This window comes from Diabrotica virgifera, chromosome 1, assembly GCF_917563875.1.
Source record: "Diabrotica virgifera virgifera chromosome 1, PGI_DIABVI_V3a".
NCBI lineage: Eukaryota > Metazoa > Arthropoda > Insecta > Coleoptera > Chrysomelidae > Diabrotica > Diabrotica virgifera.
The window spans coordinates 237,598,260-237,625,624 of NC_065443.1; the positions used below are offsets into that span (position 1 = coordinate 237,598,260).

At 31.6% G+C, this 27,365-nt stretch overlaps 1 protein-coding gene across 1 annotated transcript in view; it reads right to left on the reverse strand.

Moving 5' to 3' along the window:
- The window catches only part of LOC114328165 (uncharacterized), a 106,927-nt gene that overhangs the window by 42,063 nt on the left and 37,499 nt on the right, over positions 1–27,365 (reverse strand). The window contains exons 4-5 of the mRNA XM_028276947.2: positions 18,155–18,390; positions 9,108–9,347 (exon numbers count right to left, since the gene is read on the reverse strand). Of these exons, the coding sequence (XP_028132748.2) occupies positions 9,108–9,347; positions 18,155–18,390 (476 nt within the window). The remainder of the gene's footprint in view (positions 1–9,107; positions 9,348–18,154; positions 18,391–27,365) is intronic.

A 27,365-nucleotide genomic window follows, 5' to 3' on the forward strand; every position in this document is an offset into this window, starting at 1 on the left:
GTTCCTACTATGGCTATAAAATTGTCGATTTTTCTTAATATTTCCTGCCCCTTTGTGGTGCGGCAACTATATAATTTTACGTATTTTGAAAACACATCCACCATTACCAGAATATGTTTGTTCCTTTTAGTGGTCATAATTAGATCGCTTAACATATCTATTGCTACAATGCCTAGTTTGTTTCGGGCTTCAATATTTTTGGCAACATTTTCGTTTTTGAAATTCCGACTCTTATATTTTTGACATACATCGCACTTCTGGGTAATTTCCTTTGCAATGCGGTAATCCTGTCGGCTGATGTAATTTTCCCTAAAAACGAGCCAAACTTTTCTGCTACCGATATGCCCATTGTCCTCATGTAATTTCTTTATTATCTTTTCGGCCAATGTCTGTGTCACTAAATATAGTTCCTTTCCGTCTATTCTCTTAAAATATATGTCATTTTCTATTTCCGCTCTTCTTTTCTCTCTTTCCTCTAGGTCTTCTTGGTTTGTCCTTATCTCATTTAACGAATATATCCCTTCTTCTTGTATTAATCTATTTGGTCCCACCTGTAGAGTAATAGTTTCCTTTTTTCCGGTGTCCTCATCCCGTGTTAGAGCGTCGGCTATTATGTTGTCTTTTCCTTTTATATATCGGAACTCAAAATCATACTCCTGTAATAATAGAATGCCTCTATGTATTCTATTATTTACTAATCTATTCTTCATGATATGTACTAAAGCTGCATGGTCTGTTTCGATTGTGAATTTTGCTCCCAATAAGTAAAACCTCAATTTGTTTACGCAATATAGTACACTGGCAAACTCCAATTCTGTAACACTATATTTTCTCTCATGTGTTTTAGTCACTCGAGATATAAAACATATCGGCACTTCTTGGTCGTTTTGTATTTGAGACAGAACTCCTGCAAATTTTTGTATGGACGCATCAGTTCGGAGTATAAAAGGTAAATTGTAAATGGGGTGGTATATTTTCGTTCCTTTTGCGAATTCTCGTTTTAATGTTTCGAAAGCTTCCTCCTGTTCTTCTTTCCAATTCCATTTTATTCCTTTTTTAAGCAACTTTATCAGAGGGATTTCCTTTTGGCTCAAATCGGGAATCAGTTTTTTAAAATAATTAATCGTGCCAAGAAAACCTCTCAATGTTTTCAAATTCGTTGGTCTTGGGTATTCATCTATGAGCTTGACTCTGTCTTCGGATAATCTTACTGTTTTGGTGTCCAATTGAAAACCCAAATAAATGACTTCTTTTTGAAAAAATTGACATTTTTCAATGTTTAATTTCAATCCCGCTGTGTCCAATTCTTCCAGAATTATTTCTATGTGTTTCAGATGACTCTGAGTATCTTGTGAAAAAATTAATAAATCATCGATATAATGAACTATGAAATCTTCGTGGCGATTCAAAATGGTATGTAGAGCTCGGACGAGTGCAGCACAAGCACTCTGCAATCCAAACGGTACTACCTTAAACCGGTAGACAATACCATCAATAGAAAAAGCGGTGTAGTTTCTACACTTTTCAGCTAACGGTATCAACCAAAAACTGTGTTTTAAGTCAATTTTCGAAAATATGTGTGACCCGGTGATTCTTCCAAAAATGGCCTCGATGTTTAGAGGTGATTCATATTGTGATACTGTGTGCTGGTTGATATTCCTGGCATCTAAACATAATCTCAATTCTCCACTGCTTTTCTTTACTATCACAATCGGGTTAACATACGGTGAATCACATCTTTCGATGATTTGATCTTCCAACATTTTATTTATTTCTTCTTTCACCTCTTGTCGATACTTGTATGGAATCGGGTAAGTCTTTGATCGAAAATTTCCCAAGTTTTTCACCTCAAATGAATGTTCGTACTTTTTAGCCACTCTGTTTTCCTCATTGATCAAATTTTCGTAGTTTCTTAACATCAACCGCAATTCTTTTTCTTTCCCTTCTCCACATATCAATTTTCTGTCTTTTTTCTCAGATTCTTCACACAAGTTTACCGTGCATTCTGCATCCTCGTTTGCATATACCTCCTCTTCAAATACCACTGTTTCAATCATATTCTTTTCACTTTCATTTTTTAGCTTTATTTCTTCTTCTCCTGAGCCCGTCTCTTCTTTTGAGGAATCCCAGGTTTCCTTTGTTTCTGATACTCTCAAATTTTCTTCTTCTGGGCTCAACTCTTCTTTTGAGGAGCCACAGGTTTCATTTTCTTTTATCTTTTTCTGACCTTTTCTCCTTTTTCTTCTTTGTCCTTGCTTCGCTGCCAAATTCATTTCCACTGTTTGTTCTTTACCTGATTCGTCCGTATTTTGTTTCTCATGTTCCTTGTCCTGTTCTTTTTCTTTTTCTTCTGTTAGTTTCATCGTATTATTTTTAAAATCTATCACTACATGTTTTTCTGCCAATTCGTCCACTCCTACTATCATGTCATGTGACATGTTTGGCATTATTACACATTGTAGTGCATACATATTCTTGCCCAGTCGTACCATTACTCGTATGCCTTCATTTATAGTTGCCAATGTCCGTTTGTTTGCGCCCACTAAATTTACCCTAGGTATTTTATAAATTAAATTTGTTAAGTTAACTTCTTCTATTAGTTTTCTATTGACCAATGTTATTTCAGATCCAGTGTCTATCATAATTTTAATTGGTTTCTCGTTGATAAATCCATCCACAAATTTTAAATTAATTCCATTTTTCTTTTCGTTGTTTCCTGCCAATTTAATAAACTCCTTGGGGTGACAAAAGATTCCTGTTTGCTTTTTGGTTTTTAGTGAGCGCCGTCGTGAAAAGACGCCGGTTGCTCATCGTTGTTTATATTTTCGTCATAATGTCTCTCTCCGTCATATTCATCTGTCTGGGTATTATTTACTTCTCTTCTATTTTCTCTTGGTCTGTCGGATCTGTTTCGGTTTTCTCGATATACCTGTTCATTTTGTCTACCATTTTTTCTGTTTTCTTGATTTGAGCGTGTGGTGTTTCTATTCTGGTATTCTCGATTTCTGTCCTCATTCCATTGCCTATTTCTTTGTTCATAATTTCCTCTTCCGTTGTCTCTATTTTCGTTTTCCCTTCTGGGATTAAAATCTCGTCTTGTATAGTCCCTCCTATTTTGATTTCTATCTCTGTAATCTTGTGTTTCTCGGGGCCTGTAATCTTCTCGCGACCTTCTTGATTTTCTTTCTCTTAGACGTGATTCTCTTATTTGTAGGAATTGGCATAAACTATCTATGTCTTTGTAATTTTGCAATGTGATATGGTCTTCCAGCGTTTCCTCGAAATGTCTTGCAATCAGTTCGACTAATTGTTCCGATGAGTAATTATATTGTAAATGTTTTGCATTATTGTAAATTTGCAAAGCATATGTCCTTTCTGATACACCCATCCTATCATTGTATTTCCCATTTTGCAATTCCTTGTTAATTTCCAATTGTTGGACCTTTCCCCAGAAATAATTCAAAAATTTTTGTTCAAATTGTTGCCAATTGCCGAATTCTTCTTCTTTACTATCGAACCATAGGCTTGCTTCATATTTGAGATGGTTTCTGATAGTTTCTTTTGCTGTATCGAAATTTCCGATGTGTTGTATTTTCTTTTTCAGGCTATTTATGAACGGCACTGGGTGTAATCTTCTTACATCCCCGCCAAACCTTATCTTCACGTCATCTGTGCTATGTATAACCATTTCTCTTCTTTCTCCGACATTTTGTTGCGTCCGGTTTTCGGTGACTTGTTTTTGTATTTCTGTGATTCTTTTTTCCACTTCTTCTCTGTCTACTTGAATAGCATTTTCCAACTTATTTTCCAAATTTTCTAGTTCCTTTTTCTGGCCATTCGTTAACTCCTTTATTTTATCTTGAATTTTCATTTCATACTTTTCTATGCGTTCCTCCATTTTCTTGTTGTTCTCTTCTATGGCTTGTTTTGTTTCCTTCTGATTTTCTTGCATTATTCTTTTTGTTTCATCCATTTTTTGATCCAATTTTTGTTGTGTTTCATCCATTTTTCGTTGTGTTTCCTCCATTTTTTGATCCACTTTATCCATTTTCTTTGATGTTTCTTCCTGATTTTTCTCCATTGTTTGTTTTGTTTCTCTTTGATTGTCATCCAGTTTTTGTTGTGTTTCTTTGGCTTCTTGTCACAGACATTTGTTTTCAAGAAGTACTGTCCCCGCCAAATATGAAATTTTACTAGTATGTTACCAAGACGACTTTTTCTCACCCAAATATTATAAATTGTCAATAAATATATCAAATGTAAATATCGTAAAATAAAATATTAAATCAGTTATGTAAAATTTGTACCTAAAGGGATCTAAAATTTTATGTTATCAAATGTAAGTATCTCACTTTTTACCACAGGCATATAAATTTTCAAATACCGGCTTTACTCTTTCTATCCTTCAAATTTGCCACTAGAAATACTTTACAATGCTTTCCACGTTGGACGACAGTTGATGTGATCTTGATTATTGATATGAGATAATATTCTTATATGTCACTTAATTTAATCAATGTATTAATACTAATCTAATTAATTAACCAGATCACATATCAATATGTTTTCAATCTCAGGGCGAATTATAAATTAATTACTTACTTTCGTGGCTTCTAAATATTTCTTAATGGTTCCTAATCGGGATAGAAAAGAAAAGAGTAAAAAAAATACACATATGGGTTACAATTATAATCAAAATATTTTTTATTTTATTTAAAAGGCAATCAATGCTTAATATTTGCTATTTCTTATTATTCTTAAACATAACATTTACAAATGGGAATCTTATTTCCTTTTGGTTTTCAATTGAAAGTTTTTATTAACATTTAACTATTAGGAGTTATTAGGAACAACTCTATTTAAGTTTGATGAAGCTTTTCTGATATTATTGATTATGTTATTCAATTTTTTATGTGGAATTTAATACGAAAAACCCATACATTCATGTCCAAACAAATGAGACTGACTTTTTCCTGGTGAACTGAAAATGTCCTCACACAAGACCCGTTTCCTGCTATCCTTGGCTGCGATCAAACCTCGTCCTGGCTTCCAGTAATGTTCTCCTTTGAAAAACTAGCTCGTATAGCTCTCGTTCCTGCGTCTGTCGTGATGCTGTGTTCTACCTTTCTCGAAACTGCTATCAGCTACCGGGACACTCTTGGCTCAAGGAGGTTCTTTTACTCTCGACCTGGCCTACTTCTCGTTCCACGATAGATACTCCACACTCACGGAACTACATCGGCTTTCTCACTCTCCGTACACTACCGTCTACTACTCGACTTCACTTCTCGACAGCTCAAAACATTCTGATCTCACTTTCTCATCCATTCCCCTACTTTCTAAATATCCCTTCCAGATTCACAAATCAATCTTCCACCACCAACTCTCATTCGTAATATTCCTCAAAACCAATTTTTAATCTTTCTAAATATGCTTAATGGATTTCAAAAGAAAATATTTAATTCCCATTCTAAAATACTTTCTAACTATTTACAAATTTTAATGACCTATTCTCTCTTTCAAATGAGTCTTATTTAGCATAGGCTAATGATCGAAACCTTCCGCGAAAAACGATAATGAACTATCATCTATTTCACTGAGTTTTATTTAGCATAGGCTAATGATCGACCTTCCGAGAAGAACGATAATGGTACGCGTCATTCACTTTGTTTATCTAAGCACATTGTTCCGAGTTTCGTACGCTTATTCTAATCACTTCTTAAAATTAAATATAACAATTTGTTGTATACAGGTTGTTCTAAATTTATATGCCCGAGGTTGAGAAAATTAAAAATATTTTATATTAAAGTGAATTTTGTTTATAATTATCAAAATTTAATTTTCATATCAAATAGAAATATAACAGTATATAGAAATGCAAGTATGTGAATATAAATAATAATATACAACTAAAATAGCTTTATCAATATTCCACTAAGTCATTCTGAAAAAATGATTTTTTATTTATTTCCTTCGATTTTCCCAAACTTTTTGTCAGACATATAACTTTTTGTATTACAAATTATAATTTGTACATAAAAAATCAAAATTAGCTTGCTATTTATTACCAGCATTTTTGTCTATATCTTACATGTTTAGAACGTCGTACTACGAAAACTTCCCATTAATTTTGGTGGACAGCACTTCTAATTGATTTTTTAACCTTTCATTAAACTCTCATGCAAGAATCAGACTGTTATTTATCAGCAACATAAGTCATGCGACATGTTCTACGTGTCGGATTCGTTAAAATGCCCAAAATTTTTGTCGGACAAACATTTTTTCATATATTATATAACGTTGGCTATTGAATAAACTTACGAAAAACTTGCTATTTTTCGCAATTATTAACTTGTCAGAACGACACGTTTATCATGCTCTACAATTAAAACTTCCCCTGTTCCAGTGTTCCCGTGCATCAAAGTTTGTCCGACAGACACCGTTAAGCTATTAACAAATTTTCAGCTTGCTATTAATCAACTTTTCTTTCTTGCGCGGGATCCAGGACTATATTGACCGAGAATGCAAATAAAATACCTTGGAATTACGTTGTCAAGCTACGAAGAACTGGAAAAAGAAGTGAGAAGTCAAGTACAAAAAGAAAACGGACTGGCAGAAAGTCTTAATAATATAACACTATATGGTGAAACCGACGTATTAATACTGAGATGAAGTCAAGAATTTATAAAGCAAGTGTAAGGCCAATAATAACATAATATGCAGCAGAAACAAAACTAGATACAGCCACAACACAAAAACTACTGGAAACGGTGGAGATGATAGTACTGATAGTCCGTTCTTTAACGGTAAAATATTGCAAAACCTCTAAATTTTAAAGAACCGCTTGGATTGACATGAAATTTGGCATACGCATAGCTAACAAGTCAAAGAAAAACAAAGAAAAAAGTGATATTGTGCCGATATGTGCTTTAGCCCTGGGGGTGGTTTTCACCCCCCCTTGGAGGTGAAAAAATATTCGTCCAAAGAAAGTCAGGAAATGGATAAACTGGCTAATTTTAAGTAACTTTTGTTCTATAGAGTTTTTTCACTAAGTCAATACTTTTCGAGTTATTTGGCAGTGAATATGTTCATTTTTTCAACAAAATAACCACGCTTATATACGGTTTTTCGCAAATAAATAAAAAAAATGGTGTATATATCACGTCTCTACACCTAGTAGAAGCAGAGTTATACCTAATGAAAAATAGGTTCGTATTCGTCAAATTCCAAATGGAGTATTTTAACGTGAAATAACCAAAAATGAAGCACATTTCGGGGAAAACTCATTACAACTTATTTAAAGTATTTAAAAAAAGCTTCATTTTTTGTTATAAAAAAAATTTCTAGCATCAAAATTAAACAAGTTACGCTCAAAATAAAGTTAGTCCCTTTTGGTTTTGGTAAAACAAATGAGAAAATTACCCCCTAATTAGAATCTTAAATGAACTTAATCTTTACGACTTCACAAGTTTCTTGACTCATGTATATATTGCTTATAATATGATCTGTAAGTTTCATCGGTTCAAAGTCCTTATTATTGAAAGGGCTGTAGTTAAAAGGGGTTGAACGAGTCACTGATCACGAATGTAAGCAAATTTTGAAACACCAAATCTTAATCAATTTTTGTCTAACAGAAAAATAAAAAAATACATGATATTCAGAAAAGCAAATCTGACTTTTTTTGTTTTTCGAGATTTTTGGTATCTCTAACAATTTCTAAGTTATTTTGAAAAAAAGCATATTTTTCAAAATTAAAATTTTTAAAAATTGTATTTTGAAACCAAATTTTTTCAAAAATAAGCACTTTGAATCGATGAAACTTACAGATCATATAAACACACCATAAGTAAAATAATTTGTGGAGCGGTAACGATTAATTTAATTTAAGTGGCTAATTAGAAGGTGGTCTTCCCGATTTTTTTTTGCAAAAACAAATGGGACCAACTTACTTTTTAAGCGTAACTTGCTTAAATTTAATGCTAGAAACTTTTTGTAAAAACAGAAATAAAGCTTTTTTTAAACACTTTAAAAAAGTTTTAATAGATTTTCCCCAAAAAGTGCTTAATTTTTTGGATATGTCACGTCGAAATATTCTATTTGAAATTTGGTGAATATGAATCTATTTCTCATTGGCTATAACTCTGCTTCTACGAGATCCACAGACCTAACGCGTACATCATTTTTTTAACTTTTTTATAGGCTATATTTTTGCGAAGAACGTTTTTTTCGACAAAATACTTACTTTTTGAGTTATTTGCGAAAACCGTCTAAAAATGTGGTTATTTTATTGAAAAATGAACATATTTATTCACTTGAAAATAACTCGAAAAGTGTCTACTTGGCGAAAAAGCTCTAGAACAAGCTTCCTAGAACAAAATTTACTTAAAATTAGTCAGTTTACCCATTTCCGAAATTATTTTGGATATATATTTTTTTACCCCCAAAAGAGGAGGTGAAAGTCACCCCCAGGACAAAAGCACACATCGGCCCAATATCACTTTTTTCTTTGACATGTAAGCTATATGTATGCCAAATTTCATGTCAATACAAGCGGTTCTTTAAAATTTAGAGCAAAAACCGTGAAAGAATGGACTATGAGAATTACAGGAAATACGCTGAGAGATCGAAAGAGGAGTGAAGACATTAAAAGATAATGTCACGTACATTGTATAAATGAATGGACACTAAATAGAAAAAAATAATGGAATAATCATATAAGCAGAATGGGAGAGACACATGTGGTCAAAATAGCAAGAGATAAATCACCAATCGGTAGAAGAAGTATTGGCTGACCGCGCAAAAGTTGGAGTGACAACCTTCCATTGAGGTATAAATCCGCCAATGAACAAGCAGAATTGCTTATAAAGAGGAAGAAGAAAAAGACTCCACTAATAAAGGTTGGCTATAACCATTACCAATTGTTCAGTATCTGTTGCTTTTGAATGCAATGAAATGAATCAAGTTGTGAGGGTGTGTCAGATTAAATGATTACTACCTATATAAAGAACCTAACTTGGCATAACAGGAGGGAGGCTATTTCAAGGTGAACTCACAAAAAAAACACTTCCTATTCTATTTATATTTTTAGTGTATTTAAAATACAATACCCTTCTTTCTTCCTTTAGATCAAATCCTTCCTTTGCCGTACAAAAGTCAGCCGAATAAGTCTGATTAGCCTGATCGACAGTTTCAGTAGTCGATATCGTCGGAAGGCGAATAATGCCTCGAACTGTATTAGATCTCGAGTTGTTGATTGATATGTTGGTTAGAGTTGAGGTTGTGACATTGTGTATAGTTGCATTTTTCTTGTCGACGTTCTCCGGCGTGGAATTTTTCACGAGATTTACCTAAAATTGTTAATGAATTATTAATCTAATAAACTTTAACTTTTATAGACATTTAGATCAGAGTTTACAATAAAAATAATCAAATAATGAACGGGTTGCATGTGTGAGTCCATACTATTGTAGTAAAGAAAAAGAGAGACGTTCTCGCAAACAATTTATTTTACAACTGACGCCCGGTTTCACTGTCTATACTTTTTACAGCATCTTCAGGTCCCGGTTAAAGAAAAATTAAATGCTACAAACAACAAAAAACCAGAGTTAGTTAAGTGGTCTGGTTTAAATCAAAGGTTAATGATCAAGCCAATATCAAAGTAAATATATTTATATATACACATAAATACTCACATGTACGTACTACGTATGGTGTGTAACGCTTACACTCACATACATGCACGCATTCATGTGCAGTGGTAACAAAAGTATGTCAAGTATAAAATATATACTTACTTTCCGGTATAAGGAATGAATATAGTAGTAGTCAATATCATACTTTTTCTCTGCACCTTGCTAAAAGGAGGGTTGGTAGTGGGATAGAATTGACTGTAATAAACTAACAAAATATTGGTAGGATCTTGAGGGGAGTACGGTGGAAATAGTAAGAAAAACACGACATTAAACCGAGAAAACGAAAATTGTTAGTTATATACAGGGTGAGTCATGAGGAACTGTACATACTCCTACCTCGTATAGAGGCTCCTATGGGGAATAACAAATGACGATTAAAAAGTGTCTGCTCCCATTGTTTAATAATATACAGGGCGAGTTTCGCATTTTGACAGAAACTTGTATTCGTCATAATTTTTGAACGGTCAGATCGATGTGTGTTTTATTTTGGTCAATCGTTACACTATTACCACCTAATCAACTGATTTATTCGAACTAGAAAAAAATCAGGTCCGGCTTTAAAAAAATTAGTTGGTTTGGGTCTTAGAAAAAATTTCACCCTGTATAAGCTTTTTCAAAACTCTAATATGAATTTTACAAATTAGACAAATAGATAATTAAAATGGCATATTTATTTTTTTCCGCACACGATTACTTAATTTTTTATATAAAATCAAATTTGACTATGGATTAAAAGTTTGGTAAAGTGAACCATAGATTTAAAAAAATTAACTTTTATTACAAAAATTATTTTTTTTAACAAATATTTTATTTATGTTACCACCCAATCAACTGATTTATTCAAACTAGAAAAAAATCAGGCCCGGATTTAAAAAATAAGTTCGTTTTGGTCTTAGAAAAAATTTCACCCTGTATACGCTTTTTGAAAATTCTAATACAGGGTGAGTCATGAGGAACTGTACATACTCCTACCTCGTATAGAGGCTCCTATGGGGAATAACGAATGACCATTAAAAAGTGTCTGCTCCCATTGTTTAATAATATACAGGGCGAGTTTCGCATTTTGACAGAAATTTTTATTCGTCATAATTTTTGAACGGTCAGATCGATGTGTGTCTTATTTTGGTCAATCGTTACACTATTACCACCTAATCAACTGATTTATTCAAACTAGAAAAAATCAGGTCCGGCTTTAAAAAATTAGTTCGTTTGGGTCTTAGAAAAAATTTCACCCTGTATACGCGTTACCATATATTGCCACCCGCAAGTAGGCAATTAAAATGGAATATTTATTTTTTTCCGTACACGATTACTTAATTTTTTATAAAAAAATCAAATTTGACTATGAATTAAAAGTTTGGTAAAGTGAAACATACATTTAAAAAAATTAACTTTTATTACAAAAATTAATTTTTTTAAACAAATATTTAATTTATGTTACCACTTAATCAACTGATTTATTCAAACAAGAAAAAAATCACACCCGGATTTAAAAAATTAGTTCGTTTTGGTCTTAGAAAAAATTTCACTCTGTATACGCTTTTTGAAAACTCTAATATGAATTTTACAAATTAGACAAATAGAAAATTAAAATGGCATATTTATTTTTTTCCCCACACGATTAATTAATTTTTTAATAAAAAATCAAATTTGTGGAAATCGGAATTTTAACCACCTAAAAATAAAAAAAGAAATGAAATGGTTTAAATCGCTACAACTCTGTTCCATTTTAATATTTTTTTTTCTAAAATTTTTACATTAAATCTCTGACTATTGTGAAGACTACGAAAATTGTTGTAGACTTTCAGTCTTCTTCTCGTAAAAGTTATAAATTTAAAAAAATAAAAGGTGCAGATTCGTGAATTGTAAAGTTAAATCGCAAAAATTAAGTGAAAAAATTTAAAATTGATCTATTTGATCACGTCTGTGTTAAACTATAGCGTCCAAACGAAGTGTTATAGGGAGTTTAAGATCTAGACGTGTTTTAAAAAAAAATGGTAAAACTTTTAATTTTAAGAAAAACGTTGTTTTTGTAAATTAATTTTTGTAAAAAAAGTTTTTTTAAATCTATGCAAAAACTTTCCAAACTTTTTAAGCAAAGTTAAATTTGATTTTTTAATAAAAAATTAAGTAATCGTGTGGGGAAAAAATAAATATGCCGTTTTAGTTGCCTATTTGTCTAATTTGTAAAATTTTTATTAGAGTTTTCAAAAAGCTTATACAGGGTGAAATTTTTTCTAAGACCAAAACAAATTTATTTTTTAAATCCGGGCCTGATTTTTTTCTAGTTTGAATAAATCAGTTGATTGGGTGGTAACATAAATAAAACATTTGTTAAAAAAAATAATTTTTGTAATAAAAGTTAATTTTTTGAAATCTATGGTTCACTTTACCAAACTTTTAATCCATAGTCAAATTTGATTTTTTATAAAAAATTAAGTAATGTTGTGCGGAAAAAAATAAATATGCCATTTTAATTATCTATTTGTCTAATTTGTAAAATTCATATTAGAGTTTTCAAAAACCGTATACAGGGTGAAATTTTTTCTAAGACCCAAACGAAATAATTTTTTTAAAGCCGGACCCGATTTTTTTCTAGTTTGAATAAATCAGTTGATTAGGTGGTAATAGTGTAACGATTGACCGAAATAAGAGACACATCGATCTGACCGTTCAAAAATTATGACGAATACAAATTTCTGTCAAAGTGCGAAACTCGCCCTGTATATTATTAAACAATGGGAGCAGACACTTTTTAATGGTCATTTGTTATTCTAAATAGGGGCCTCTATACGAGGTAGGAGTATGTACAGTTCCTCATGACTCACCCTGTATAAAGTGATGTTATTTTTATTATTTGTATAGATTTTATTTATATAGGGTTATGAGATGTTGTTCAGGATATTCAAAAACTTTCTTTTGTTGTTTGTAACATTAAATTTTACTTTAATCGGGACCTGAAGATGCTGTGCAAAGTATAGACAGCGAAACCGGTCGTCAGTTGTAAAAGAAATTGTTTGTGAGAACGTCTCTCTTTTTCTTTACTACAATAAAAATTATGTTATGCCGTGATATACAGATTTATAACGCACATAATGAAAATTTACAGAAGCTGGATACCTATGGAATATTTTTATATTCCTTGCTTAATATGATTATAAAGTATGATGCAAATATATGTCATAAATTCATTATTTCAGACACAAACGACTTTAGAAAAATCTTAAAACATGTAAATTGTTTTAATTATGTTTTATTTGCGACATTAGTTTTTGAATGGCTCTCAATTCCTATTGGGACCGTGCAAGTTCGAAAAAGCGACACCTGGTTTCTTCGCTCTGCACTTTTATTCGCACTTTTAATTATATTGGCCAATCATATGGTCCTGGTTACTGAATAATTGTCAAGGCCATAGTCCAAAAAAATAATAAGAAGAAAAAATAAGATTTAGATTATGTTATTTAAACATAAACAATTGTATGTAGTAAATAAAATTAAATATTAAAATGCAGTACTGCAAGCAAAACATAATTAATTAAATTTACCTTTATATAATAATTGCATATCATATCAATATTGTGAAGCAATATATAATTTTTCTTCTTAAATGACAATAAGTATGAAATGTACGTCAATTTGACAATTTCAATTGACAATATGAATTATTTAAAAAAGTTGCAATATTTCTCCGCTATTCGCGCACGATCGTTTCGCGTATCCCCTCCAAGTACTTGCACACTGCGAATATGTTGACGTAATGAAGTAATTGAAGACTTTTTTAAATACATACTGATGTCAGGGATACCTCATTTGAAAGATCTGTTAATCGCCTTTGCAACGATGTAAATACTTGATTATTTATTTCTACAGGGTTAACGAAAAATCTTGGTATATTAATGCGATTAACTTATAATAAATGTTTAATGTTGTTCTGAAGCTATTTTCTTGTGTCATTTTTATAATCAAGTATATTCAAATGGGAAATAAGCCACAATTTTACCTAAAAATGATATTATTAACGTTTCGACGCCCAAGTCGGGTGTCGTTGTCAAAATACAAATGAATACTAAATAAACAAAAATGTTGTTGCTTAGTAAAAAATTCTTCTAATAATTTATTTAATCTGACTCATTTATATCGGCAATTCAGACACGTATTATACATTTTAAAGTAGACGACTTTAAAATGATATTGCCAATATTGATGAGTTGCGTTCCTGGGACGACTTTACTAAAAGATAGTTCATTCGATTACATGAAATCAATCCCAACTCAAGAATATCCGCCACAAAAAATCATAGCATGTGATCTGTCTTTAAAAAGACAACCAAATGCAACGGTGGCACTGAAATTCTCGTGTTAGAGATTCCATAGTAAATCACAAGGGGAAAACCAGGAAAAACCTCGTGATACTATCCCGACATCGCAAGTATTTGGGTTTACATTTAGTTTACTCTCAAAACTAATACCAAATTCTGACTTGATATTTTAAATTTTAAATAATACTAAAATACTAAATATGTACTAGCTCGATATGTTACCGATTTACTAATTGTGGTATTTTCTTTCTATTGACTTCCTCCTTTAATATGGGTAACCACATCCTACTGCATTCTACCGAGGAATTTGCGACACAATTGGTTTCATTTAGCATAATTAGAGCCGCTTCTTTGATTTTTCTCTTTTTACTATCTGCTTCTTTTAGGACTATACTTGAATCTCTCCACTGAACTCTATGTTCATTATCCCATGTGTGTTGACATATTTGAGATCTATCAAATTCTCTATTTTTTATATAAGACTGATGTTCATTTACTCTAACGTCTAATGGTCTTGACGTTTCACCTATATAAAATTGTTCGCATTCACAAGGTATTTTATAAATACAATTCTTTGTTCTTTCTTGTTCACTGTTAGGTTTAGTTTTAGATAGAATAGATCTCAATGTGTTTGTTGTTTTGAATGTTGTTGATATGTTGAATTTATTTCCTATTGTTTTAAGTTTCTCGGATAGTCCTTTTACATATGGTATTGATATTTTCCTCGTATTATTTCTTGTGAATGTTGTAGGATCCCGTTCTAAGTTGTTCTGTTCCATTCGATCCAATCTTGACAATTCCTTATTTATAAACGATACGGGATAATCATTTTTTAATAAAACAGATGTTAACAATTGTTTTTCTTCTAAAAATGAATTTTCGTTAGAACAAGTAATTTTGGCTCTATCATATAAGGATTTAATGATTCCCTTTTTAACGTTGATGTTATGATTTGACTTGTAATTGAGATATCTGTTGGTGTGTGTTGGTTTTCTATACACTTGAGTCTCATATACAGTATCCTTCTTTGAGACCAAAACATCGAGGAAAGGTAGGGTGTTATTGTATTCCTTTTCCATTGTAAACTTTATTGTCTCTTCTTGATCCTTTATAATATTCAGGAACGTATCCAACAATTCCGATCTATGAGGCCATATGGAAAACACATCATCTACATATCTCCACCATACTGTGGGTTTTAAATTTTGTTTAGAAATGATATTAGTTTCGAAATCCTGCATAAATATATTAGCCAATAATGGAGATAAAAAAGAGCCCATTGCGGGACCAAAATTTTGTTTATAGAATTCATTATTTAGTTGAAAATAGGTATTATTAGTACATAATGTCAATAACTCCATTATAGCTGATACATTTAGTCATGTCCTAGTTGTTAATGTATTATCATTTTCTAATTTCGTTTTGATTATGTTTAAAGTTTTATCTAATGGCACATTTGTAAATAAACTGTTTATGTCAAAACTTACTAAAATATTATTTGGATTAAATTCAATATTTGATAATTTGTTTAAAAAATGTTGTGTATTTTTTATAAATATGTCATTATTATTTGCAAATGGTTTTATAATATTTAATAAAAATTTTGATAGTTCACTACAAGGAGAATTGATGGTACTACAAATAGGTCTAAGTGGAATATTTGCTTTGTGAATTTTCGGTACTCCATAAAAATGTGGTGTCTTACTGTAATGAAGTGTCATTAATTTTCTTTGATAGTACGTTAGGTCCTTTTTAAATTTGAATAAAGTTCTATAGATTTTGTTTTCCAGTGTCTTCGTTGGATCCTTCGTTAATTTGGTATAAGGTCCATTTGTAATTAGATCTGTAATTTCGTCTTCATACTGTACTTTATCCATTATTACAGTTGCATTTCCTTTATCCGCTGGTAGGATTGTTATGGAATCATCATTTTTTAAAGTTTTTAAAGCTTTTATTTCCTCTTTGCTGATGTTCTGTTCTATTTTATTGGATTTTTCCAATTCAAGTTTGCATAGTACCCTATATTGTTCTTTTTCATGAGTTGGTAAACACTGGGATATTTTTTCCACTGCGCTAATTATGTCTAATTTTGGAATAGATGGATGAGTGACAGCATAGTTTAAACCTTTTGACAATACCAAATTTTCCGTTGCATTTAAATGTCTATTTGATAGATTGACAACTGTCGCTAATATGTCATTATTTCTATTTAGGTTATCAAAAGTATGTATACTATTTTGTTCTAAAAGAATATTAAATTTATTTAAATGTATATTTCTTTGTTTCTGATATGAATTTTGATAAATTATGTGTAAACTAAAAATAATTAGATCAAAATCAGAATTTGATATCATTCCGTAAAGCAAATCTTCAATACTCACGATGTCTTGTTCAATAAAAAATAAATTTGATCTATGAAATTGTAACCTTTCCCGGATCATTGACACACTGGCTCTATGTAAAATATTTTGGAGTCTTCTGCTTGAGTATGCTGGCCGTAACCTCAAGCCTTTTGGTATTAAATTGTTGTCTCTACATCGTCTAAAAAATTTAATTGAATTTTGACAGTGTGCCAATTTCTCGTACAAAGTTTCCAATTTCATAAAATTTTGACAAACGCTAGGCCCATTATAAAATTGTGGCTTATTTCCCATTTGAATATACTTGATAATAAATGTTTAGTAAAATACAATCAAATTCTGAAAATAAACATTAAAATTGACGATCTTCAGTACTAACGCAACGAGAAAGACGAACAATAAATTCTTTTTTAATTCTCTACTTTGATACACTTTTCTTTTCAAATATCCTCATAAAAAGTCTGACTGTTAAGTCTGGAGGCATTGGTGGCTATTCGGTAGATCTCTTTCTACATATCAACCTACCTGGGAAAACAGTATTTAATTTCGTAAATCAATGCCATAGTGTAGGTGAGCCTCGCCTTGTTGGAACCACAAATTATTTTTATTTAGAAATCACAGCTGATTCAGCTGTGACGTCAGATAATCTTGAAGAAATACCAGATAACGAGGAGTTATCTTCCTCAAAAATATATGGCGGAAAAATGATTGTTTATAATGAAGGTTAAGCATTGACCTTTTCAGAATATTGTACCCTATATTCTTCTATACAATGTGGCCTTCAACTTGCCTAGTATCTATATATCTGGCGGTTTACGTGGCTGAGTATAATAGGCGATTCATCACAAAAAAGCTTCTACAGCTACAGGTTCTGTGAAACTTTGATCTCTGTTGAATCGCGTCATATTAATCTTCTTCTTCTTCTTCTCCTTCTTCCTCCTGCGACTTGGATTACTCCTTTTTGTCTGCCTCTTATTTTGTTTCAGTTGTTGTTGACTGTACATTGTCTTTCCACCTTTTCGACTTCCTTACAACGGGTTTCTGCCATACGGATTGTTGTTTTTACACACATGTTCACTAATATATCTGGTCCCATTTGGTTTACTTGTTCGTTCCAGTTTTTTTTCTTGTTTTTATCCACCTGTTAAACTATTTTGAATTTTTGCATTGTTCACCTATACTTATGTTGCTTTGTCTGTCTCTTAATGATATGCCTGCTATTGATCCTAATACTCTCATTTCGATATTGTTAATTTGTTGTTTCGTCTTTCTTGTATCGGTCCTTGACTCTGCTGCATATGTTAGGATTGGTCTTACTGTTGTCTTGTATACTTTCATTTTGCTTTCCGCGGTCAGATATTTGTTTCTCCATATGGTTTATCGGAGGCAATCACTTACTCCTGCTGCTTTTGCTGCTTACCTTGTTGTCTTTGTTCTTATATACCTGTCACTAGTGATTTCTACTACTAGGTAATTGAATTTTATTACTTGTTCTGCAATTTGACCGTCTATTTCTAGTTTGCATCTACGGGGCTCTTTACTGATCACGATCACTATTACATTTTTAGTTTTTTCTACTGATATTTTCATATTAAGTTTGTTTGCTGTAATATTTATGGTGTGGAGCTGCCTTTGTAGGTCATCTTCGTTATCAGTAATTAGTACTGCATCATTAGAATAGCATACTATCGTGAGTGTAAGTGCTCCCATGTGGTATCCATGTCGTACAGACACATTCGTTTTTTGTAATATTTAGTTAATGCAAAGTATAATTCAATACTTACTTGCGGTGTGACTAAATTCGTGTCCAAATTATAAAATACTCTAGTCAGCTGAGACGCCAGTTCCATCGTTTCCTTTTCCCATCTAACATAACAAGCACGAAACTCGGGAGTTAATTCTTTTTCAATTTTCCCAAGACTAGATCCATCTCTGTTTTCCCAATAGCCTTTCAGAATATGCCAGCAATTTGTTAGTCGTACAAAGGCGTATATGAAATCTTTTGTGGCCCATGGTATACCTGAAAAGAGAAAAAAGGATTTTAATAGAAAATTTCTGATTAAAATAAAGAACAGGAAAATATCAAGATTAAAATCCTTGAACATAGTCACGAGAATGAAAAATAATAAAGTTAAATTCAGCAAATAAATTGGCTTTATAAGGAAAATTGGATTTTCAAAAAAAGATTATTTAACTATGAAACAACACCTAAACTGAAGAAATTTAAATATACAATGAAAAAAATATAGGATAATAATAGTACGTATTTTGAATAAGAAATGAGAAAATATTACTACTTCAAAACAATAGTGTCATTTGTTCCAGTTAAATATTTAATGTTTTTTTTATTATTATATCAATTATAATTTCAACACCTATATTATAATGAGCTTCATTATGATACAGATTTTTAACCAATAGAATCGGGAGATAACCTTGTGTACGAAGGTGGTACATGCGCAATGAGCAATAAGTCAAATGCATGCGCTTTGACAGTTCACAATAGTAAAACAATCTGATAAATTTCAGGAATAAATATTTTCAAGAAAATATCTGAAGACGACAGCTATATTGAAAATTTAAGCACAAATATACTTAATGTATCAACAAAATAGAAAATTTAACCATAAAACTACCTACCTAGTTTGTTTGTTTTACAAAATTAATAAATTTAAATATATTTTTTTGTTGTGAATAATCGTAGAAAAAATCATGTCGGCTTCTCGCATTTAATTGCCATTATGATGCTCGTATTCTATACAACATTCACCGCTACGAGGCTCATGTCGTATCTGTCACACAAGCATCATAATGACCAATGACCATCATTAAATGCTCTGCAAAGACTAACTTAAACTAATATTTAGATGCTTGATAGATTCACAAAAAATAATAGTTTTTGTGAGTAAATCAATTTATCTGTATTAGCAACTTCTTATACATACGGGGTTCGCCAATACTCCAAAAGAGCTAAAAGATATATTTTTTAATGTTGTTCTGAAGCTATTTCCTTGTGGCATTTTTATGATTAATTATTTATATGGGAAATAAGCCACAATTAAAATGAAAAAAATAATTTTATTAACGTTTCGACGCCCAAATCGGGTGCCGTTGTCAAAATACAAAAACTACTAATGGAATTAAATACAAATTAATAATCAACAACATTTTTGTTTCCATTAGTAGTATTTTGTATTTTGACAACGGCACCCGATTTGGGCGTCGAAACGTTAATAAAATTATTTTTTTCATTTTAATTGTGGCTTATTTCCCATATAAATAATTAATCATATATTTTTTAATTGATATTTAATTTTTTTTAATGCTCTCTTGACTTATTTTCAAGAAGAAAATTGGTCAACTGGTCAATTGGTTGTTTGTTGTCGTTGAATTAATAGACGGAGAGGCAGCGCCGAAAAATCTCTTTGAATTTACTAAAGCTAGATTTTTCACAGTTGATTACTGCGAAACGTAGAACAGGTGTTACTGATAGCTTATCAAAGTTGTTTACCTTTGGTGGTAATGCAATCCATTTACTGAGGCTTAAAATCGTTATACACATTCTAAATTAAATATAAATAAAAGTTATTATAGTTGGTCAGCTGTATGACGGGACAGAGCTGGTCTGTCAGCCCCAATGAATATACAAAAAATTAATGATTGAAATTCATTTACTATACTTCACAACTTTTGTGGATGTAGTATGTGATATTTGAAACATAAATAAAATGGTCGGTTAACAATTTTATGGGACAATGCCCGTCGGTCAGCGGAAAAAGAAAGAAATATTTCGCGTGCGCGCCATCGGCGTTGCAGGCGGCGGTTTGCTTTTTTCTTTACTATAAGCAATTCAAGTATTTTTAAATCAAATTTAAAATGCCATTTCTAGTAATTATTAGTAATATACAATATTATGTATCACTTTATCAATCAAAGATAGAGTAAAAATTTAAATTTTTAATTATAACGCGGGCACATAAATTTGATACACCCTGTATATTGATTTGTAACTATTTAGTAGAAGGTAGCTTTTACGCAGTGGGTCTATCCTAATGAGTTTTTCCCTGAAGACTTAAAGACATTTGTATATGAAGTGAAAGTACAATTTATTTCGGATTATAATTAAAAAAGATTGTTTGTTACGGTAAAGGTAAGATCCACAGGTAGCTGTAATTATTAGTTTTTAGAAAAATAAAGGTAGAGAGATTTGGAATTTTAGGTCTGTTTGTTTTAAGCACAAGAGTATTTGTATAATTTCCGGAAAGGAATTAGTATGAGTAGAAGTATTGTTTGAAAGAATGCCTGGTTTTTCGAATGAAATAGAGAAATGTTTCTGATTGGCTTGGCAATTTGGAATGTGGAAAGGGAAGTTTGAATGTTAAGAGAGTTTTGGAAAAGAAAAATCATTGTGTGGTCGGTATCCGAGAAAGGCAGTCGAAAGTTTTCGCGGAGAGTTCAGAAGCAAGTACTAGTGGTTGTTTGATAGTGGAGAGTAGCTGAAAAGTGGAACGAGAGACAAATCAAATTGAGAAGAAAAACCTCTTTGATTCTGTAAAGTCCAAGAGAGTAAGTTACAAGAACTATAGTTATTAAAATTATTTGTGGCACCAAGCAAAAAAGATAATTGGGTCTCAGGAGATTATTATTGAGAGAAAGAGAGGAGAGAGTTTTGGAGTTTATTGAACGAGTACTGGTAAAAAGCTTGTGTTTTGGAGAAATAGTTGCTCGTATGTTGCTGGATTGATGCTGAGAACGGAGAGGGCTTTGATTGGTAGCCTAACATAATCAACAAGGAAGAGCTGTTTGGGTCAAGAGGAGACATCATTGTGTGTGAATCAAAAAGGTCAGTCAATAACTTATGTGATAGATGTTCTTTATAATCAGAAGTTAAAATATTTGCGTAAAAGCATATGAATTAAGGTTCTAACGTTTCAATAATTTAATAGGAAGTATAAGTAGTTTTGCAAATACCTAAATTTGCTTGTTTAGCTTACTTTATACCTAAATTGTATCAGGAACAAGCGATAAATATTTGTTTAAATTAGATTAATTACCTATATGGTAAAAAGTTTCATTTGGACAAATATGCCCACAGAGCATTGCTTTTGATAATAAAGGTATTTGTATGTGTTTATTTATGATTTTTCTATTTATTTATTTTTCCTATTTTATCCCGATAAGGATCAACTAAGAGATACTGAAGCCACGAGAAGGGATAAGTATAACCTAAGATAACTTTAGTTAATTTTTATGACAAAAAGGAACCCTGAAATTTTTTATTAATTGTTTATGTATGATTTGCGTCAATTCAATAATTAATTAAATAAATACTCAATTAAAATAAAAGTAATAGAAAGCAGATCACAACAACATATTAGTTACATTGAATTCATTAAACTCATTCACACAGCTCTGTGGTTTCCGATTGATTTTCGGATTGGGAATCTAAAAAATAAATATAACTGTTAATAACAGCACATCAATACGATAGAAAAGTTGATTCTACAAAAGATTCAATTTTTACACTTATATCGAACAATATTTTTTGATACAGGGGGTGGAAGTGCGATTGAAATACGCGAAGTGTACGTAAAAGCGCATTTTACGCATACTGCATCAAAATTAAGTATTGTTTAAATTAATAGTAATATATTTTCAAACCTGAATTTTCTGGCCAAGATCGAATCAACGACGTCTTTGATTAATTGCGGTATTTGGTCGCCCTTAAACCAGTCAAATTCATATTTTTCTCTAATTATTTTCCACCCGTGATCGAATGGACACAGTTTAGTTATAACTTTTCGGTGTTGTGCCATTAACTTGGAAGTAGATGGTGGCATACTCGATCCATCGATGTTTTTAATTTTTATTTTAAAGCAATCGCTTACGGTATTCGAACATTTGTAAGTCATCGAGAACAAAACAAATCGTACCTTGTTCACCGATTTTAATTTCTTCATTCCATATAAATTACAAAAAAATTGTTGTATTTTATCAAATATGTAATTTTTATGGTTTTCGGTTAAGTACCCGAGATCGGCAAAAACTTTTAGCAACTCTGTGCTCTGGCAAACCAAATGCAGGGGTCTTTTTTGTATTTTTCTTTATAAAAGGCTGGGTTAAATTCACACCCAGTAAAAGCGTGCAATCCTGGCAAAACCTCACACATTGAATTTCCAAATTCTTTGTACACTTTCGAAATTCTTTCGCACATTTTTGTGCCTCTTCGTGTGTTGGAGAGGTAAAATTTTCCTCGATGGTTCTTATGATTTTTTTTATCGTAAACTATATACTGATAGCATTTATCGTAGTTTAACTGGACGGCTTTTATGCCTAAGTACGGCGATAATTCGTCATTAAACTAATGTTTTTTCCACTTTAAATTTCTTCTTCTTCTTTTTGTATAGACATGACTCTGTCTGTTTTTTCAATGCGCCTCTAGTAAGTTGTCGTTCCATCGTTTTCGTGGTCTTCCCACTGATCGTCTTCCTATTGGGGAACCGTCTCTCGCTGTCCTGACTACACTATTTGTTGTCATTCGGCTTATGTGGTCATTCCATTCTATTCTTCTGTTTCCTACCCAGTTGTTAATGTCATCCACCTTGCATTTCCGTCGTATATCTGTACTTCTAGCTCTGCATCATAGAGTCTTACCATCGATTTTTCGAAGGGTTTTCATCTCCGCTGTTTCGAGCAATCTTTTTGTCCTCTCTGTGTCGGGTCGTGTTTCTGACGCGTATGTCATTATTGGTCTGATGACTGTTTTGTAAATTCTGCCTTTCATTTCTTTTCCGATATTTTTATTTCTCCATATTGTGTCATTCAGGCAACCTGCGGCTCTGTTTGCTCTATTCACTTGATCTTCCACTTCTGTTTCGAGTCTTCCGTAGCTCGATAGTGTGATGCCTAGGTATTTAAACTCCATCACTTGTTCTATTATCTGACCTTCCAGCTCAAATTTACATCTTATTGGATCTGCTGTTATAACCATGCATTTTGTCTTTTTTGAGGAAATTAACATGTTAAATTTTCTGGCGATTATGTTGAATTGGTGCAGTATACGTTGTAAATAATCTTCACTTTGAGAGATTAGTATTGCATTGTCCGCATAGCAGATTATTTTAAGTTGTTTTTCTCCCATTTGGTATCCTTGTTTAGTTCTTACTTTTTTTATTATTTCGTCCATGATCAGGTTGAACAATAAAGGACTCAAGGAATCCCCCTGTCTTATCCCATTGCCGGCTTCAATTGGGTCAGTTAGTTCATCTTCCACTTTTACTTTTATTGTGTTGTTCTGATCGATGTTTTCTATCGTTTTAATTATTCCCAGAGGTACCTCTCTCGAGTATAACAAGTGGATAACGTCCTTTAATGTGACCCTGTCAAATGCTTTCTTAAGGTCTACGAAACATAAATATGCAGGTTTGTTGTATTCCAACGATTTCTCTTGAACTTGCCTCATTATAAATACAGCGTCAGTGCATGACCTTCCCGACCTAAAATCTTGTTGTTCTTCTGCTAATGTTATAATTTCATTCCATTTGTTTGTTATCACTTTTGTTGTTAATTTTAATGTTGCTTTAATAAGTTAATCCCTCTGTAATTCTCCGGGTCTGATTTGTCTCTTTTTTTGAATATAGGTATTGGGATGCTTGATCTCCATTCCTTTCTTTAAATTTAGTATTTTTAATTTCAAACATTTTAAAAGTATAATTTAAAAACACTTCAGTTGCTGATAGAAAAAAGCGAGCCGCCGCCTGCAACGCCGATACCGCGCAAAATATTTCTTTCTTTTTTCGCTGACTGACGGGTATTTTCCCATAACATCATTGGCTGACCATTTTATTTATGTTTAATACATCAAATACTACATCCGCAAAAGTTTTGAAGTATAGTAAATGAATTTCAATCGTTAACTTTTTTGTATATTCATTTGGCTGACCGACCAACTTTGTCCCGTCATACAGCTGACCGACTATAAAAACTTGTATTTATATTCAATTTAGAATATGTGTAATGATTTTCAGCCTTAGTAAATTTATTGCATTACCTCCGCAGGTACGCAACTTTGATAAGCTATCAGTAACACCTGTTCTACGTTTCGCCTGACCGACTGCAGTATGTCTCTCCACATAATCACAGTAATCAACTGTGAAAAACTAGCTTTAGTAAATTCAAAGAGATTTTTCAGCGCTGCATCTTGGACTAATAATTGGTTTACTTACTGCCAAGAGACAGGTGGGTGCCAATTTAAATATATATTTTAAACAAAATGTAATTTTTATTCGTTAACAAACATTTTTTTCTACGACCGTTTAGTAATGTGCTCATTATTCGCTATTTTTGAATAGATAATAACACCTATTACTTTACCCGTGAGTAATAGTTCATTACTCACGGGCTGAAGTTACTCACGGGTCATTACTCACGGGCTGAAGTTAGGTTCAAGTAGCGAATATCACTTTTAATATTAGTCTTATATCAACTTTAAACAAAATTACTTACATTGAAATAACTTGTTTATTCAACAAAATAATTATTGTAATTATTTATATCAATAATTAACTTCGACAATTTTTTAAACGATTTTTAACTGTAACAATGCGCCCGTATATTTTTTACTTTTATACTTTGTTTACTATTATGAATTTTGACGTTTACCATTTTCAATGACAGTAACGTTAGCGTGTTTGCTGTGTTTATTGGAATTTAAAACTTATATTGTGTTTATTTTATAAAGTTATCTTGTGATATATATTTTAAGTATAACGTATTATACAGTCGGAAAAATGAAAGAATACCCATGAACGAACATATAAAACACGCTGTATTTTCCTGTCACCGTGTCACAAAGAAAATTGCCCAGCTTGCGCTGGCCAATTTTTTGTATGAGACGGTGACAGGAAAATACAGCGTGTTTTATATATTCGTTCATGGGTATTCTTTCATTTTTCCTACTGTATATAGTAATATTCTTATATTATATATAGTTAAATATAAATGTGCATTATAAATTTTTAAATACGTCAACCGACAATAGCTATTTCCTGTTTATTACAGTGACAGGAGGTACAAATTTATACTCATAATTTTTCGGAAATGAATATAACTTGAATTGACTATTTATTTATTTTTGTGTCTTTTACAATAGGTACATATAAAGACAGCGTTGCTAATTAATAGTAAGCAACCAATTAGGTATTCAGCCGTGTACTATTGGTAAACAAAATTAATTTTTGTAAATTATAATTTTAATCTCGCGTAGTTGATATTTATATTTTTTTACTAATTAAAATAAAGAAGGTCGTAGAAAAAGAATAGTATTCTACTTGCATGTAATGGCTATTACTCACTATGATTAAATTTCGACACTCGCCTACGGCTCGTGTCGCAAACTTCATCATCGTGAGTAATAGCCATCATTACATGCTCGTTGAATAATATACTATTCAAGTTTCTGCCAGTAATAAAATGTATTTTTTATAATAAGTTAAATACATAAATATGTCGTATTGTGTAGATTAGTCTAATTCAAATGTTAAATAATGTTTTGGCCATCCCGTATAAATAAATAAATTATTGTTTATGTCACTACTTAAGAGGGTACATCAGCGCGTATTGGTTCAATTTTAGTGAGTTTTTTAAAGTTAGTTTCACATTCACAATAAGTTAAATTATACAGTGAGCACGTAAAGGTTGGAATCAATTAATTTTTTCATGAATGGGCAATTTTGGAAATAAATCCCGAAACAGGTCAATTTTTGTTTTTAAATTACGACTTTCTAGCATATGTGTCATACTAGTGACGTCACCTATCTGGGCGTGATGACGTCATCGACGATTTTTTAAATGAGAATAGGGGTCGTGTGATAGCTCATTTGAAAGGTAATTAAATTCTCTGTTCAGTAATATAATCATTAACATAATTATTTTTAAAGGGTGTGCAAAAAAGTTTCTTTAAATTAAATTTATTGACATAAAAAGAAGAATGTGTGTTATTTAATTCAAAATACATTTTACTGCTATCAGCATAAAACAGGAAAAATGTTTATTTGACAAATAAATATTATTTACGGCTTAAATTCAATATTAAAGCAGCCACCCAACTGTCTCTTGACAGTTTGAACATTATAATTTAAGCGAAAAGCAATAATTATTTTTCAAATAAACATTTTTTTCTATTTTCTACGAGCAGTAAAATGTATTTTGAAGTAAATAAATTACATTCGTTCTTCTTTTTAAGTCAAATAATTTAGTTTAAAAATTTTTTTTGGACACCCTGTATAAATAATTATGTTAACGTTTATATCACTGAATATAGAATTGAATTACCTTTCAAATGAGCTATCACACGACCCATATATATGCCAAAAAGTCGTAATCTAAAAATAAAAATTGACCTGTTTAGGGATTTTTTTGAAATTCGCTCTTCACGAGAAAATAAATTTATTCCAACCTTTACGTGCTCACTGTATGTATTTCCTGCAAGGGTATGTTTATTATTATACCTAATTATATTTATTATTTTGAGTTAAACTACCGTTTAAATTTATGAGTTTGTTAAAAGTGCAAATATGCCCAGAGGCAATGACCAAAACAGTAAACTGCAGTAATATTTACTTTGAACGCATTTTGTAACTATTAACAAGATCGCAGGATGTCAATAGCAGCTCTCAAAGGTTCAAAGGAATTCATTTTCTATTAACCTTTACCTTTGTACACCATGTGTTTAGTGTATGTATAAACTAATGGCAAACTCATGCTAGTGCTCATCAGTGTTTCACCTACTCTCAACAAGTCACGCATAATAATAGTAGACACGTGGCGGTAGAAGATAAAAGGCTGGTATGTCGAGGGTTGAAAACAATAGGGTTCCAAGCGACATTTTGTACAAAATCGGTTATTTTAAAAGAATTATATTTAATAAAGAATTCTGCATCGAATGATAGTTGAAAAACGTTGAATTGTTCCCAGCTGACGGTGTAACCAATGACA